Source organism: Leptonotus elevatus, chromosome 5 (genome assembly GCF_054856555.1).
Source record: "Leptonotus elevatus isolate MCC_2025b chromosome 5, RoL_Lele_1.0, whole genome shotgun sequence".
Lineage (NCBI taxonomy): Eukaryota > Metazoa > Chordata > Actinopteri > Syngnathiformes > Syngnathidae > Leptonotus > Leptonotus elevatus.
Genome location: NC_141243.1, coordinates 2,230,905 through 2,249,152, shown reverse-complemented (window position 1 = coordinate 2,249,152; position 18,248 = coordinate 2,230,905). Strand labels below are relative to the sequence as shown.

Here is an 18,248-nt window from a genome sequence, read left to right as displayed (position 1 = left end):
CAAACACTTTAGATTGGACAATTATTTTGTAAAAATACCACCCACAAGCGTGGACTGTCCAACAGTATAGATTTTTGAAAAAAATATGAAATTGACCAAATTCCTTATGTACGTCTCATTTGGGACATCTTGTTGCTGACGGGACAAAACCTGAAAGGTAGACCGTTGACTTAGATTCCCATTTTCTTGTCATGTTTATCCATCGTGGAGAGAAAAAAAGGTTTTGGAATTGTCCCGCTTGAGGATTTGTTTGCACTGGTCAATGTTTTATTCGGAGGACGGCTGCGAGTCAAAGTACAGACTGAGCTCAGAGTACTGGTCTTGTGCCCATTGCCAAAAGCAGACACACGAGAACTGGAGGTGAGTGCGTCCCCTCGTCATTTGCTGTCCTTCTCGTCGTCCTCCATGTTGTTTGACGCCCCTCTCGTCCAGACGGAGCAAAACAAGATGATCGAGGTGCGGGTTCGTCTTCTGCTGTTGGCTGCGGCGCAGCTGACCTGCGCCAGCAGGCCTGACATCGGCGATCTACAGCCAAGCTCAGGTGCCGTCACGTGACTCCCCCAATCGGGGGGGCCGGTCGTTCTCAAACTGGGGGGGTCTCCTGGGAACAAATGGACAAGTGCGGACATGAGAACGACGAGACGCGAAGGAACGACAATGGCCGTTTCGCGATATGCATTCTTGTCCGTCCTGACGTCCTTTGTGATGTCTTGAAGCGTCATTAGTCGCGCCCCGAGTACTGCTCCAATTGCAAGTACGCAAAAATCCGTGACTCGATGTTGTATAAATACAAGTAATGTATTAATAAGTAGCATTTGAAATTATACATGGGATTTATCCAATTTAGGATTATATTGGTGGGGGGGGGGGGGGGTTCTAGAAAGACACCGATGTGAGTTGCAGGTTTTGTTCTCATTCTCCTGAAACTGTGGTACGTCTATATTTATATATAATTTTGTAAATTGCTGTTGTTATACTAAATTGTGTAAAAAAAAAAGAAAAAAAAAAGGACTGGATTTAATAAAGTTGTACTTTACGCATTAAATATTTATATTTATTTACGCTCATAAAAGGGGGGGAATACTTGTGGGGAGTGCCTCGTCTGCCGGAAATGAAAGAAGAACAAACGCGATGCTCCTCCGCTGCCATTCGTTCCTTGACTACAAAATGCATCTTGGGATATTTTCCCAGCCAAGCTTCTCCAAGTATCAACTGATGCATCCTTGGTTTAAGCTCGCAAAAAAAAGAACGACATGCAGAAAAATCCGCGTGGTCTTGGCTTATGCATACTTTCGATTGGGAAAAGCACTGATGACGTCTCCCGAAATCACAAGGACGTAAGTCGGGTTTTTAACAAGACACATTTGGAAACATTGAAATAGAAGAATAAATTCATTGAAAGCAAGTCACATGATAAAACGGCAACGAATTATGGAAATACGCCAGCGAGATATGCGTGCGTGGGAAGCATGTTCTTGAGACCGGGGCTGACCCGGGCCCGACTCACAAGAACGTACTTTTGTGTTCTTGATATTGAGAAACGGCCCACGGCCGAATGAAAACAGGAACCTAAATACGCACCCACTCATGAGACAACGAGACACACCTGGCTGAGACAACTGATTGGCTAACACGACGGCGCGGGATGACAAGCGCAGGTGGACGCGATAAGACTTGACGAGACACACACACACAAAAAAAAAATAAAAAAAAAAATAAAAATAAAAAAAATATATAAAAAATAAAAAAAGAAATAAAAGAGCAATGATGATGACATTTCCGAATGAACAATACTGAGCTCTTAAGAAAAGAAAAAAAAAAAAAAGAAAAAATAAAAAAGACTTGACGAGACAAAAAGGGAGACGTAACACAACACGGGTCATAAAAGACAACAAAACTAACCAAAACCCAAAACATGACACTTGTGACCTAGCAACATTAGCTTGTTGAGCTAATGACAGGAACGCACGAGAAGAATGTCGAGGACGAAGCACTTGTACAGGACTAGTAAAATGACTAGGATGCACTACAGTAACGACTGCGCCATACTTGTCGAATAACGAGGACTCATTAGTAGAACCACTAGGATGCAATGCTAGAATAACTGGGACGCGTTTTAGTGAAAGACTCGAAAACACTACTAAAACAGTGAGGGCGCACTAGTAGAATAACTAGAATCCACTCGAAGAACAACTATGAAGCAATAGTTGGGCACGCTAGTAGAATGACTTATGACACACTAATTAAAAACGACACAAGGAGAGTGACAAGGACACACTTGTAAAACAACGAGTAGGATATTGAATAAATGCTGAAACTTTACAGATTAAGACTTGAGACTTGCTTCTGACTTTTATCACTGTCAAACCCGTCAAAATCCCGGGGAACGAGTCTGTAAAGACTCCTCCGCGATCTGATTGGTTTCTTGGTTAAAAAAAAATTAATCTTGTCTTCTAATTTATAGGATATCTTCTGAGAAAGAAAATGAGTCAAGGTAAACAAAACCTTTTTGTCTTTCAAAAGAAAAACAAAGACTGATTGGTTCCTCGTCTCGTCCTATAGAACCGTCTCCCGTTGTCCGCTGCGCGCTGGAGCACAGGCGTCCGGAACAACCCCCCTTCAAACCGGCTCTGAGGCCGCCATCATACTTCTTGAGAAGCGCACTGGATGCCCCATCGGTCGACTTTGGTGAAACCAATCTGAAATGGGTTTGGTACACCAACTCCGTCCCAGACGGCGCCGTATCCATCTACAACTCGTATTACAGCCGTGTCGATTTCATCTGCAAAGTGGGCTGCCACGCGGGATACTACGACTCCACGCTCAGCAACGCCGCCTGCGCCTTCACCGAAAACTGGGCGGGGTACAGCGGCACGCAGTTTGAGGTGCTGGTCAACGGAGACGACTTTGAGGTTCTGGCGTGGAAACAGGGCTGCGGTGGTTCGGTGACGCCCAATTCCATCAAGACCTGCGCCAACGAAGACATCTACGTCGGGAAGAACGAGTACGGACTGGGGGAGGTGAAGGTTAGCGACGGGGTGTTCGTCCTTCCCTGGGGCGGAAGCTATTACAAGTACAGCAATTATCTGGTCCTGGAGACAATGAAAGACGTCCGGAGAGAGCACCTGATGGACGTCAAGTATGATACAGCGGGCGTCACCCCCATCGAGTATCCCCCTGAGATCTTGAACAAGGGCACCATCTCGAACAGGCAGTGCCAGGACATCAAGCAACACGTCACCCTGTCCAAGACCGTCGCCACCACCAAAAAGTGGGAGATCAACTTCGCCGTCACGGCGGGAGCCGGCATCACCATCGAGACGGGAATCCCCTTCATATTCAAAGGGAACATTGACTTCAAGGGCTCGTTCACCTACAAGTTGACCAAGGACAGCGCCTACACCGAGACAACCGCCTACTCGCTCCAACTGGACACCACGATACCCCCCGGCCACTCGTGCACCGTCACGATGCAGGGCAAGAAGTACGGAATGGACATCCCGTACACGGCGCGCCTCCAGCGCGTTTACACCAGCGGCGAGACCAAGTGGACCACGGTCACCGGGAACTTCAAGGGTGTCCAGATCTCGGAGGTCCAAGTCGAAATGGAACGTTGTGAACCGTTGCCTGATGTTGAGCCTTGTTAAGGTGATCCGTCATGTGTGGAAATGAAATAAAAATAACACGCATGCAAAACCGCTTCCGCTTTTATTTAAGTCAGACACATTAAGCCCCTTCTTTCATCCACTTATCCATCATCTAGTTCAGGGGTGGCCAAGTTTGGTCCGCCAGAGCCACTATCCAGCCTGTTCTCCATGTCTCCCTCCTTCAGCACAGCTGAATCTAACGATCAGCTCATCTGAAAGCTTTGCAGAAGCCTGATGACGATCCTGATCATGAATCAGGTGTGCTAGTGGACAGAAACACGGAAAACAGGCTGGAAAGTGGCTCTCGAGGACCTTCGACTCGAGTTATTTCCTCACCTATCGTCATGTGTCCATCCATTCTTTCATTCAGCCATCCAATAATCGAGTGTTTCCGTTCCGTTCCGTCTTCAATTCCGCTTATCCGGGGTCGGGTCGCGGGGGCAGCAGCTTTAGCAGGGAAGCCCCAGACTTCCCTTCTCCCCAGCCACTTCTTAATCTAGTGTTTCCGAAACGTTATTGATCCTAAGTTCACATCTCACATCGGAAAAAAAAATCGGGTGACAAAAAGTAGTTAGGCAGGTTCATTATGTGCCTTCTGTCATCTAGTGGAAGAGCTTTTGATTATTTTGCCTCTGACTATACCGTGGTTGGCGTAGATAAATGAACAAAAACAGTTTTTAAAATGGAAAAGAAAAGTGACACTGGATAGCTTCCCATGGCACACCTGATAATCCCTCATGGCGCACGGGTCATCCATCCATCATCCATCCATCATAAAACAACCTTTCTCTGGACTTTCTCGTCCTTCACGGACTGAAGGCTGTCTCCACGACAACAAGACGTTATGCTTATCAGCTGGGAAATTGATACGCGCAAACATCCACATGCCGCCTACTTTGACCGCCTCCTTTGACCGCCTCTGCTCGATCCCACAGTCCTTCCCCCCGTGACGTAACCTGCGCTGCAGAGCACTGAGCTGCTCGTTCTGCCGGGTATCCCTCACATGCGCCCCCCCGCCCCACCCCATGCTCATCGTCTCCTACGTGTACAAGCCCCCTGTTAAGTTATTAACATTGTTTTTCAGTTTCAATTTATATTTTAGCCGTTTTGGATTTAGTTAACTCAGTATGGCTCAATGAATAGAATTGCATTCTTATCTGTCTCACACTCCTGAGAAAATAAGGGAGTGTGTGTCTGGTGCCTGTCTCGTCCGATTGTTTTTCTCTAATCTGATTTATAGCTATGGGAACTTGCTGAACTTGCTGATGGGAGGAGAAGGGGGATTTTCTTGTTTTTACTGAGTTGTAAACAAATGTACTGTGGGCTGATGGGAGGAGACTTTGCGTATTCTCCCACTTTTGTATAAGTATTGATGCCCCACGTTGGACGAGACAGAAAACCTGATAGAACACGGCTTCAGTGTCATCAGCCTTTTGTCCTCAGAAGCTTCTGATAATTATTTACCTTTGCAAAGGGACTTCTTCACCAGGATCTCACCATTCAGTTAATTGAACACGCAAAGAGTACAATACTTAATATTGTCTACTCTAACACCCCCCCCCCCCAGGTGTTTAATATGCTCTCTTTTGGCCCTCACCCTCCCTCGCGTCTTCCTTCTTATCTAAGCTCTCGGTATGCTTTTTTTTAGCAACTAGCGCCAGGCTTTTCCCGTTCTGTCTCCCTCTGTTGGTCATTGTTTTTTCACGTTTGATGAGCCTGTTCAGTGAAATTTGTGACCGTTGACAAATGCTTATAACTGTTTTGCAAATGCAACTGAATTCGCAAAGGACGTTTGAAAAATTCCCTCGTGGCAAGAACCTTTTATAAACACTGATGAAAACCCATCAAATCGGCATTAGCGTATGACTTTGAAGTCTTTCCGCAAGCGCATGCTTGATTCTTTCCTCGCAAGCAACTGCGACACACGCAGGCCCGCCCGCATTTACTGCATCGTTTGGGATTTCCAAACGGTTTTGCCGCGTGGCCAAGGGCATGTCCTGATTCAATTCCTGATACCTGGGACTGATGTTTGCTCACCCACTGTCACCTTTGGCCAAGCTAACCCTTAACCCCATCCGCAATTTACAGTAACTTGCTGCTTTGTTTGCGCTGGCCAATGTTTTCTATGGAGGATGGCCAAAGTTAAACGCGCAGCGAAAGGATCAGAGTGCAAATTTCCATTCGCTGTCCACCACTTCAGAGCGGACCGACTCAGACTGAGCTTGGAGATCCGGTTCTGGTCTTGTGCGCGTCGTCTCCGGTGCCTGATGAATCCGTCGGTGGTACTCCTGCTGCTGGCCTTGCCGACTCTGGCCTCGGCCCAAGATCCGAGCTGCACAGAGGACCGTAAGTGACGACATAAGTCCTATGATTGTTTGTCTTTGCTTGTTATATTTGTAGTGGCCTGGGGGAAAGGATTTGGGTTAAGGTCGGGGGTAGGTTTAGTGCTAGCGGTAGGGTTGGAGTTAAATTTAGAGATAGTCTCGGGTAAGTCATGTCTGGTGCTTCGTTAAAAATGTATAGGTGGCACTACGGAGACTTTTTTTTAATTGGACATTCAAATACTTCCTGTTCATTTTAGGTATGGCTACCAGAGGTTTTTTTTTTTGTTCATCTCGAGGTGCTACACGTACCACCCAATTTTTGTAGCGGTAGGTCAAACGTAAAGGGACACAGCTCGGTTAATCCTCTGTAGGAGGTGCTAAAAATCGTTTGTTTTTTTTGCACTTGTGTTTGGCGACATTCAAATATCAACTTTTTCGCCAGGCCTGACTTGGGTGCAAAGTTTGGTGAGTTTTCATTCATGTTTAATTCCTCAAAAAGCTTCATCTTTACGGAGAACAAGAATATGAATAAGAATTATAATCAAAATAATACATAAAAAAATCCTACAAAAACAAGCTTACACAACGGCTACTGAGCTGATGTGAGCTGAGACTGGCAGCTGCGGCCATTTTGGGTGAGTCTCTAAACATAAATTTGCCCTGAATTGGGTAAGATCGGGCCCTAACTAGAGCTGCGAGCAGCTATGAGGGGGCCCTCGCAGCCACGGCCACTTTGGCGTACTTGCATGTTGGGGTGGAATGGAATTAGATTTATTTTGAAAATGGCACGATAATCTTTACATTTGTATTTTTTGTTTTGTGTCAAAAAAAAGGAAAATTCACAACTCTGTGACGGGAAAAACTAATTCTGTTTGTACACAGTACGTCTCCAAAAGCAGACCCTTGATTTACGGCGCAATCCAATTATAGCAATGACTTGCTTACTTGTATTTATTTGCTCGGTCTACCTCACTTCCTGTAGTGTGGTTCCCTCACTCTAATCAGTCCCCCGAGCAACATGAACTCAAACTAATTCTATTGTTTCCAGTATCACGCTGTTTATTACAATCCAGTTGAGGTCAACTGTAAATCTAAACACACAATTCACAGTACAAACCTCACACTTCAATGCAAACACACTTTGCGTAGCTTGTTTCCTGAATGTAGCTAGCTCAAGGCTAACGCACAATAAAAAGTGCCGTTGACTCGCTAACGCTCATTAGCGTGCTATTCGCGGCACTTTTATCAGTCAAAAGAACGGCTATACATACAAAACGCTTCAGGAATGTCTACAGAGAAGCATCTTAACGTTACTCACCGGCGTATCCTCTTCCTACGATGCAAAAAAAAACAACTTTTTGGGGCATAACTTGATCGTGACTGTTTCCTTCTATTCTCTAATGTGGCTACAATTTAACAGTGTATCAGAACGTGCGGAACCACACTGCCCCTATGTGGCCAAATCGTGTACAGCATGAACAGTGCTCATAAAAAAAGAACACAAACATGGGCAAGGCATCCATCCATCCATCCATTTTCTGTACCGCTTGTCCTCACAAGGGTTGCGGGGGTTGCTGGAGCCTATCCCAGCTGGCTTCGGGCAGTAGGCGGGGGTACACCCTGAACTGGTTGCCAGCCAATCGCAGGGCACACAGAGACGAACAACCATACTCACAATCACACCTATGGACAATTTGGAGTGTCCAATTCACCTGTGATGCATGTTTTTGGAATGTGGGAGGAAACCGGAGTACCCGGAGAAAACCCACACAGGCACGGGGAGAACATGCAAACTCCACCCAGGAAGGCTGAAGGCCGGACTTGATCTCACAACCTTTGCACTGGGAGGCGGACGTGCTAACCAGTCAGCCACCGTGATGGGCAAGGCAGTATAAAATAATTTAAATAAAATCTATTTGGGGACATTTAAAATCAATTCTGAATAGAATAGAACAGAACTTTATTTGTCTTTGTGTTTATGGTTTCCATACCTGCAGTTTGCATTCGTGTTTTGTTGGACGTTGATTCAAGCGTTGCCATTCGTGGTCGCCTGAGCTCTTCCCTAACCGTGTTTTTCCTCCTGCTTCCTTCACAGTACCGGCGTTGGACCCGACTTTGATGGACATCGTTCCTTCACTGACATGTGCCGGGGCACCTGGTCTGGCTTTTCCAAACGAAACGATGAAGGACGTGACATCCGAAGATTTCGATTTTGCGGGAACCAACCTGGTGTGGCAGCACTGGGAGGGCAGCCTCCCCGACGGAGCCGTGTCCATTTACAACGGCTACACGAAAGGCTACCAGTACATCTGCAAGCACGCGTGCGACTCAGGTTACTACAGCCCCGACGTCGGCGACGTCTGCGTCTATTCCTACAGCGGCCGAGCTATCCGGGCAGAAGACTTTTCAATACTGGTCAACAAAGACAAATTTGAGATCCTGAGCTGGAAGGAAGGCAGCTACGGTACAGTGGCGTGGAACGCGGTCAGGAACTGCAAGGACAGCGACAAGTACGTTGGCAAGAACGCGTACGGTCTGGGCAAGGTGCACGTTAGCCATCGAGTCTTTTACTTGCCTTGGGGGAGGTACGAGTACAAGTACCCCAAAGACTACATGTTCTTAGCCATCAACGAGGACATTCAGGAGGACCACCTGCTGGACGTGCACTACAGCACCGAGGGCATCAACATCGTGGAGCATCCCCCGGAGATGATGAAGAACGACAGCGTCAAGAACCTGGACTGCCTGGCGGCTAAGGTCACGGACACCATCTCCAAGAGCAGCAAGATGGAGCACAGGTGGCAGCACACCTTCAGCCTCTCCCTGGCAGCCAGCACCACCTTCACCACCGGGATCCCCTACATTGCCGAGGGCGCCGTTCGCTTCAGCGTCGAGACCAACTTCGCCGTCATCAAGGGGACCACCTACACCGAGACCACCGAGCACAGGCTCACGCTGACCACGGCGGTCCCACCCAACAGCGTGTGCAGAATCCACATGGTGGGCAGGAAGTTCGGGGCGGACATCCCGTACACGGCGCGCCTCAAACGCACGTACACCAACGGCGAGACCAAGTGGACCGCCGTCGCCGGCACCTACAGCAGCGTGCAGATATCGCAGGTCGACGGCTTGGTGGATCGATGCCGGCCGCTGCCGGACGCCAAGCCTTGCTGAAGCACGCGCGTGTTGAAGGTTCTTGTTAGAAGCACACAATAAAAACAATGTACACATCTGTACAAAAATCAAAGAGTCTCCCGTGTCTTCATTCAAACTAATGTTCATGTTTGTGTACTCATCAAACAATTCATCTTCAATAAAACTCATTTTTCGTAAACAAACTGAACACGTGTTTCTGGTTAGTCTTGATGAAAACAAATGTGTCTTCCTGCACTGAAAAAAAAACCAACCTATAGAATGTATCCAATAAATGTAGGCTAACAATTTGCAGCCACTTTAATTGGATAAACTAAATGTCAACTATACAGTGTGGTTACATATCACATGAATTCAGTGATGATGAAATACTTGAATATGTTAGGTAGAGTTTGCCTAACATTTCTCATTACATTCCACAAACACACTAATCATAAGTGGGTCAAATATACTCCCAATTTCTTAGTATACTACTACTCAAAATTACTGATGGATGTAACATGTTATGAATGACAAAAAAAAAAAAATCACAAGGTGAAGTGCAAAAAGGGATTTTAATTTCTAACAAAACAAAAAGCGAGATCTAAATTGCAAGGAAAAACAAAACATGGGGGGAACAACAAGGCAAAAAACGGGCAGCATGACTGTCAAGTAACAAACATGGCTGAGACTTCATTGTTTGTGAGACCCACTACTGTCATGGTTTCATAAAATAAAATGTCAAACATATTTAAAATACAAGCAGGAGCAAATCGAAGTAAAAAGCAGCGTTTACAATTGTGAATAAGTAAGAATCATGGTTTTAATTTGAGCCAGCAGTGTACGAAATAGTGATCACTGTGATTGGCTGTTTTTTAGGAAATGCAAATCGGCGGAAGACCTCCGCTGGTCGATGACGTCACGCTACACCCACCTCCTGACGCATGCGCAGATTGCGGTGCAGACCGGTGACAGTTGGCTATATTGTACTACATTTTCTCTGTAGGTTCACTTTTTATCGGTAATACTTTTCATTGTTACGTAATAGATAGTATAAGTTAAGTTTACCCTGTACTGTATTTGATAATTACTTTGCTGTCTAAACTAATTAGGTATATTTTTGATGATTTTTGTGTTATATTTACCTCTTTCCAAAATCGTTTCCCCCCCCCCCCCCCCCCGTGTTATGTGTTAGTTTTATTGAGGACAAGACTGGTTTTGATGGTAACATGTTTACCATCAAAACGAGTTAAAATAAAAAATAAATACAAATAAATAAATAAATACAAATAGTTGAGTTTACAGAAAAAGTGGATAACTTTTTCTGTAAACAGCAAAGACCATCTTGTGTCGTCGATCAACCTGATTGGCGTTTCTGTACATAAACGTCAATCACGCTTCAATCAACTTCACCTCAGGCTTTCTGTCAACATCAAAGTTGCAGTGCACCTTTTTGTCCACACGAGGGAGCCAAACACGTACGACTGCCATCAAGTTGCCGTAGATGAAAAAAAAAGAAGAAAAAAAGTTCAATCACGTGAAAGCCAAGAGAGTGAAGTTGGACGAAGAAATGATGAGCAGACGCATCCGACGACGGACCGGCTGCACTTTGTCCTGATGACTTTTATCCACTATCTTGTTGTCTTTTCATGTCAATGATCCTCCATCTTATCTTGTGTGTGTGTGTGTGTGTGTGTGTGTGTGTGATAAATTGACCATCCCAAAGCAGCGAGAACATTTCCTACCCACTCTACCAATACGCAAAAACATGATATGAGCAATTAGCGCTTTGTAAAAGCACAATTTTATATATTTTTTGACTGGAAAGGGGGGTACCTAATAAAGCGACCCATTTGTGTTACATTCTCCATTCACTTTGTTTGTCTGCGAGCTAACGTTAGCAATGCAGCCAATCGCAGGACAACACAGACAATCTAGGGACAAGTTCAGTGTTCCGTTAGCATCCTTTTCGGAACCCACGCAGGAACGTCGAGAACATGCAACCTCCAGCCAGGAAGGCCAGAGGGCCGGATTCGATCTCGCAACCTTTGTACTAGGAGGCAGACGTGTTAAGAATCTAACATAAATTATTATTTATTTATTTAAACCACCAATTATCATTTACAATGTCAACTATAGGCCTATAAATAAAATGACAAATTAATAAGTACAATTAATTATGAAACATCAGCTAATTTATGTTTTTAAACTCATTCACTCATTATAAACGTCAAAAAATCATTTAAACTATTTCTATTAGTTAAAAAAAAATCCACTTATTACTAGATTTTTTTTAATTGTACATAACATTTGTGATGAATCGTGAGTTAATTATTGAAGTAATGCGATTAATTACGAGTAAAAAAAAATTATCGCCTGACGCCCCTAATTTTTAATAATCATCTCGTCAGGCGATAACATTTTTTTTTATTGTAATTTATCACATGACTTCACTCGTTAACTCACGATTAATCACAAATTTTATATCTGTTCTGAATGTACAAATATAAAAAATCTAGGTTTTCATACTCTTGTTGACACAAGTGGAAAAAAATGTTAAACTAATAAAAATAGTTTAAATTAATTTTTGACGTTCATAGCCGTCAATGGCAGTGAATGAGTTAAGTTACCCAAAAACTATAGTATAGTTCAATTTAATCAACATTTTAAAAATAAAAATTACTCATCAAAGCATGCAAAGTTACACCAACTTAAAAAAGTTAAGTTAGTAGTAGTTTTCATAAAAACTTTGAGTATTGTGTACTTAATCTATTAGATTATTTTGAACGTTGGGGTTTACAGTGTACATGTGTGTAAAGTTGTGTTGTGTTTACATTGTGTGTTGTGAAGGAAGGCGTGTCTTTACGATGGCGGCGTAAAGTGCAGCGTATAAAAATCCGGCGCGGACAGAAGAGGACGATTCGGCGGGGAGGAGCACGCAGTCACGGTGAGTCCTGTTTCATCAGGAACGATCATCATCATCATCATCATCATCATCATCATCATCAAATGTATATAATCGATCAGCTTCTCGCAAATGTTTCTGTGCTAGCAAAGCTACTAGCTAAGCATTAGCGCAACTCTTCACGCCGATCGGCATAATTTTGTGCATGCTTGTTTTATCACCCAGATGGATGGCCTGCTCCTTCCTGATCTCAATTTGTTCGCACTAGTAAGACAATTCAGCACACTAGTAGAGCAACTGTCTGGTTACTACTAGTGCCACCTTCTGGTGGTTCATTGCAATCCAGTTGAGGTTAACTGTAAATCTCAACGCACAAAACGGAGAAAATGACACACAGTTCACACTTAAACGCACTTTGTTTAGCTTGTTTTCCCGAACGTAGCTAGCTCAAGGCTAACGCACAATTAAAAGTGCCGTTGACTCGCTAACACTATTTAGCGCGCTACTCGCGGCACTGTTAGCACTCAAAAGAAAGGCTATACATACAAAACGCTTCAGGAATGTATACAGAGAAGCATCTGAACATTACTCACCGGCATGTGCTCTTGCTACGCTGCAAAGAAGAAAAAAAAATTCCCACTACTAGTGCCACTTTTGGCCTACTAATAATACTCAGTAAACCTTACAAGTAAACAGCTGTGCAACACTTGTAACACTACTAGGCTTCATGAAAAGTGCACTAGTAGCAACCTGACATACTGGTAGCACAAGTGCGCACTGGTTGACATGTGTGTGCTACTAGTACTACTCAAATTTTAGCATACCAAAAAGAATTCATTAACGAGACAAAGAGATTTTTTACTAGTGTTGTTGCTGAATTGTCTTGAGGTCAGAGATTGTGATAGTGCATCAATTATTAGGACGCACTTGGATGCCATAGTAGTACAACTATTAGAACAACTCCATGTTACTAGTGCATGTTCAAATATAAAAGTGTTCAGCACAATATAACTAATAGAAGGCTAGGATGCACTGTAGAAATCTAGTACTAATAGAATGCCTAGGGCACACGAGAAGAACCAGAACTCTAGCCAACGACTATTCTACTCAACTACTCTAGTAAACTAGGGCACACTAGTAGTAACTCCAGTCAGTACTTGTTAGTAGTGAGACAAAAACAGCAAAAATTGTTAACATTACATTTGTTTAGTAGTACTATAAGTGAAGAGCAAGATGTTAATAACTAGTATAATTCTTTGATGTCAGGAGTACGAGCAGCACTAGTGCACATTTTTTGCCTCACGAGCGCTAACATGACGCAGTTGTCCTGCTGCTAGCATAAGCGACAATCCATCTGAAAGATGTTGACTGTGTTGTTTGACGACCAGATGAGGGCGCTGTTGTTGCTGTGCGTGCTTGTGGGCGGGGCCTGTGCCGGCGCGCACGACGTCATCAAGAGAAGCGCCCAGCGCAGGAAAGGTGAACGAGCGCCCGCCCACTTTTTACATCCTGTCTCGCTTTGTGTGCCGCTTGTGTCATATTTAGCATTTGTTTTCATTTGTGGTGTTCATTTAAAGTTCCTTTAACGTGACTACATTTTTTTAAACGCGCGATTAATGGCCGCCCTTTACTGGGAAAGCCTGTACTGGGTGAATTCCAGTCGCAGACATGTCCACGTCAAAATTTAACAGTAATAAATAATATAATAATAATGCATATATTTGTGGAGACTGCGATCAAGTTTCACGAGTGACTTCATGCTAAAGATGAGGTCGCTCTTAATATGAAAAGAAGAATGCACTGAGCTGTCACCAATGTCTTACAAATACAATGATGCCATCTAGTGGCAGAAAAAAAATGACCTCAACACAAGTCAATATCACACTCGTTTTTTTTATAGTACAGTACATCTTTTTAATTTTAACTTACTGTATCAATGACTAAAAGACGCAGACATATTTCTATTAGTTTAAAATGTTTTCCACTTTTATGTTAACAAGTGTATGAAACATTTTATTGTACATTTAGAACAGATATTAAATTTGCGATTAATCCTGAGTTAACTATTGAAGTCATCCCATTAATTACGATTAAAAATGTCATTGCCTGGCACCCCTAGTTTTCATGTTATTTAATATTAAAAATCATTTTTAATGTAAACTATAAAAAATAAGATAATAATAAAGAAATGAGAAAAAATCATATTCTTTATTTATTAAATAATTGGGTATTTATTTACACAAAAAAATCAATTTAAACCATGAGTGAGGGATTATTTTATTATTAAAATCAACGAAATTTGATTGAACTTTCCCTTTTTTTTTGGTGTGTATTTCTAACCGTATCTACGAATGACGCGACCCACGGCAAAACCGAAGCGTCGAGTCTCTTCGCAACCCCTCTCTGCCTTGCCCCGCAGCGTCCCTCCTCAACCCGCAGCTAGAGGGCGTCGTTCCCGACCGGGCTCCGGCTCCGGCGCCGCCCGTCGCGCCGGGCGCTCCCGCCGACCTGCTCCCGCGGGAGGCGCTGCCGTCCGACTTCCTGTTCGGCGATAACGTCAACCTGGAGTGGCGGCGGTGGAACGGCTCGCTGCCCGACGGCGCGGCGGCGATCTACAACGGCTACACGGAACGCACCGACTACGTGTGCATGTACAAGTGCCAGGCGGGCTTCTACAACGCCGCCCTGGGTCCATATTGCCGCTACCCCTACGGGGACGGCGAGCACTACGCCCCCGAGTTCCACGTCCTGACCAACAGGGACAACTTTGAGTTCCTGGAGTGGAAGGAAGGCTCGTACGGCTCGGTGCCGCCGCACTCGGTGCGGACGTGCCTCGGGGCGGGCATCTTTGTGGGCAGGAACAGGTACGGCCTGGGCAAGGTGGTGCCGCAGTTCGAGGCCTTCTTCCTGCCGTGGGAGGGCGACGAGTACTGGTACAAGAAGTACCAGGTCCTGACCGTCAACCGGGACGCGTACGTGCAGCACATCTCCCACGTCCGCTACGACCTGGACCAGGTGGCCGTCTTCCAGTACCCGCCCGAGACCATGCGCATGTCCGCCGTCACCAACAACGAGTGCCAGGTAGGCAGTGGCTTGCACGTGCTTCGTGAACAAAAACAAAACAGCAATTTTAGCAAATTCAAGGTTGAATTGAATTTGCAAACTTTATGGAAATTGACTGGAAATTTGGATATAATATCGTTCGGTTACAATGATTTCCTTTCATTACCATAAATTCCCGCTTTGGAATAGTGTTCACTGTTTCCATTGAATTATCCTCAATTCCCGTTTTGGAACACAGCCCCCCCCTAACCCACAATAAAAAAATTAATACTGGAAAATGTCCACCCTTTTCCTTGAATGTGTTACTTTTCCATTTATTTATGTCAGTTTGCCTAAATTCTAATAATTTCCTTTGAAACATGAACAGTTTGGAAAACGGTAAACTGATGGTAAATTTTCCACCCCATTGCTTAAATGTGGTACTTTTCCATTAAATAACCGACAATTCTCAATGAATATAACTATAAATTCCTCGGAATTCCCATGGATGGAATGTTCCAATCTTTAGTACAGTTTTTAAAGCTCAACTTCCAATGGAAATCTATGAACAATTTTCCAGAAATTTACTGTAAATTTCCACCACTTCATGTGAATTTGATACCTTTCCATTAAATAGCCTTCAATTGCCAATGAATTACTATCAATTCCCAGGAATTCCGATGGAACATTTCTAATTTGCAATACAGTGTTTCAAAATTCCGCATTTCAACTTTTCACAGAAATTTACAAAAACACTTTCTAGAAATTTACTGGAAGTTTTCCACCTCATTGCTTGAATGTTCTTCCGTTGAATTTACTCTCACTTCCCAGTGAATTCCTATAAATTTCCATGGAAAGTTTGCCTTTTGGAACACAGTTATACCCCCCCCTCCCCTCCCCCAATCCATATTTAAAAATAATAATAATAAAATAAAATAAAAGACTTTCCGGAATTTTAACAAAAAATACTGGAACTTTTATTTTACTCAACTTCTCACAGAAATGTACAAAAACACTTTCCAGAAATGTACTGGAAATTTGCCTCAATTCCCCTCAATTCCCATAATTCCCTTGGGTTCTAATTAGGAAAGTAGCATGTGCACAGTTGTCCACGTGAAATTTCACGTCAACTTCCTGTAAAGTGCCGGTGAATTTCCCTGCCAGTCGGTGAGCAAGACGGTCACCATCTCCAAGAGCAGCGAGAAGGAGACCACGTGGAACATCGGCCGCTCCACAATGTTGGGCATCGCGGGCAGCATCACGGCCAAAATCCCGCTGATCGGGTCGGGCGGCCTGGAGCTGAGCGGCGAGAAGACGTTGCAGTTCTCCCGCGGGACCACCCTAGTGGAGGCCATCTCCCACTCGGTGTCGGTGGCGCTGACGGTGCCGCCCAACCACACGTGCCGGGTGCGAATGGAGGGCCGCAAGCTGAAAGCCGACGTCCCGTACACGGCCCGCCTCAGCCGCACGTACCGCAACGGCGACACCCAGTGGACGTCCGTGTCGGGCACCTACGACGGCGTCCAGATCGGAGAGGTGCGCGCCGTGGTGGATCGCTGCCTCCCTGTGGAAGACGCGCAGCCCTGCCCGTCGCCCTGACGACCGTCATGTCATCGTCAATAAAAGCTTTGATGACAACAATCCTCGCTTCATTCATTGTGCATAACTTCGAAAGTAGGGGTTCAAGCAGGGAATTCAGGGCTCGGCAGAGGTGGCAAATCCAGGTCCAAAAAGTAAAACCCATGCCACAGTTTGGCTTTAGCCCCCGATGCTCGCTAGCCAGCTAGCTAGCTCCCTCGCAGGTAAACGAGCATCATGGGATCTAGCTAGCTAGCTAGCACCTGAAAGTAAAAACCGCGCCACAGTTTGGCTTTAGCCCCCGATGCTAGCTAGCTCCCTAGCAGTTAAACGAGCACCATGGGACTGTTATAATAGACAATATTTGTATTCTACTCTTTGCGTGTTCAATTAACTGAATGGTGAGATTCTGGTGAAGAAGTCCCTTTGCAAAGGTAATTAGTCAGAAGCTTCTGATCAAACAATTGAAGTCACCCAAGCAGTGTTCTGTTCAAAAGTGTGCTCCTCCTTCTCCTGCACATCATTATTTATTGAAAAGTGGGTGAATACGAAAAGCCTCCTCCCATTCAGGAAAAAGGCAAAAGTTCCCAGGAATACAAATCAGATTAGACCTAAACAATAATAAATCAGCCTGTCTCACTTCGACCGGCTGAGACCGGTACTAGACTACACTCCCTTCTAGATAACATAAAAAATAAACTTGTTGCCCTTTTCTTCTCAGGCGAAAGAGACAGATAAGAATACAATAGACAATTCTATTCATTGAGCTACACAGCTATAACTAAATCCAAAACGGCTAAAATATGAATTGAAACTGAAAAACAATGTTAATAATTCAACAGGACCTAGCTAGGGAACTAGCTAGCTAGTACCTGGGGCTAAAGTCAAACTGTGGCAGGGTTTTTACTTTCTGGACCTGGATTGGCCACCTTTGGGCCTCATGTTAGGATGAAGTGGACGGAAACGTCTAGTGTTATGGTTTCAAGTCTATGTTTGGAGTTTAAATGAGGGGTTCGACATCAGCCTTACGTGCTTCAAATAAGCCTGGGTAAGGATTTCAAACACGAGGGCTACCAATTTATGTTTGACGTTACAAACTATAGGGTTAGGGTTTTAAGTCTGGATTTAGGTTTCAAACAAGGGTCAAGGTTTTAATTCTGAATGAGTGTTTCAAAGAAGGGTTATGGATAAGGTTTCAAATAAGGGTTTCAAGTCAGGATTATGGTTTTAAGTAAGGTTTCAACCCGAGTCAAAGCTAAGGTTTCAAATTACGGCTCGAAATTGGAAACTAAAAAAATGTGAGTAGCAAACACAAATTAGGGTTTACTTGGATTTAAAAGTTAAGGTTTCAAATTGGGGTTTGAAGCTTGGATTAAGGTTTCATGATGGTTTTATTTAAGGTTGAACATAGCAACTGGGATTAGGACTTCAAGTCAGGGCGAGGGCTTTAAATGATGATTTTGAATTCGGGTTTGAAGGTAGCTGCAATGGTTAGGGAGTAAAAAGCCAGAGTACAAAAATTAAGTAAAAAATACATATAATTACGATTTGAAGTAAAAAACTTGGGTTGGGGTTTCAGGTCTGGGTTTGGGTTCCAATCAAGGTTTAGAGTTTGAAACT

The 18,248-nt window shown here is 44.2% G+C and overlaps 3 protein-coding genes across 4 annotated transcripts; all 3 read left to right on the top strand.

Moving 5' to 3' along the window:
• Positions 1–215: 215 nt before the first annotated feature.
• On the top strand, positions 216–3,696 carry LOC147173252 (natterin-3-like). The gene is made up of 4 exons (XM_086075316.1): positions 216–360; positions 433–541; positions 2,465–2,494; positions 2,563–3,696. The coding sequence occupies exons 2-4, from the start codon at positions 448–450 to the stop codon at positions 3,645–3,647; spliced, it is 1,209 nt and encodes a 402-aa protein (XP_085931442.1). The 5' UTR covers positions 216–360; positions 433–447; the 3' UTR covers positions 3,648–3,696.
• Positions 3,697–5,773: 2,077 nt separating this feature from the next.
• On the top strand, positions 5,774–9,218 carry LOC147173251 (natterin-3-like). Its single transcript, XM_086075310.1, has 2 exons — positions 5,774–5,993; positions 8,067–9,218. Exons 1-2 carry the CDS (start codon positions 5,780–5,782, stop codon positions 9,143–9,145), a joined length of 1,293 nt encoding a protein of 430 aa, XP_085931436.1. The 5' UTR covers positions 5,774–5,779; the 3' UTR covers positions 9,146–9,218.
• Positions 9,219–11,961: 2,743 nt separating this feature from the next.
• On the top strand, positions 11,962–16,691 carry LOC147173250 (natterin-3-like). Of its 2 annotated transcripts, XM_086075315.1 has the most exons (4): positions 11,962–12,050; positions 13,397–13,487; positions 14,428–15,089; positions 16,215–16,691. In XM_086075315.1, the coding sequence occupies exons 2-4, from the start codon at positions 13,397–13,399 to the stop codon at positions 16,647–16,649; spliced, it is 1,188 nt and encodes a 395-aa protein (XP_085931441.1). In that variant the 5' UTR covers positions 11,962–12,050; the 3' UTR covers positions 16,650–16,691. The 2 variants fall into 2 exon arrangements, with proteins under 2 accessions (XP_085931441.1, XP_085931440.1); XM_086075314.1 differs by lacking the exon at positions 11,962–12,050 and having other exon boundaries at positions 13,370–13,487.
• Positions 16,692–18,248: the final 1,557 nt, after the last annotated feature.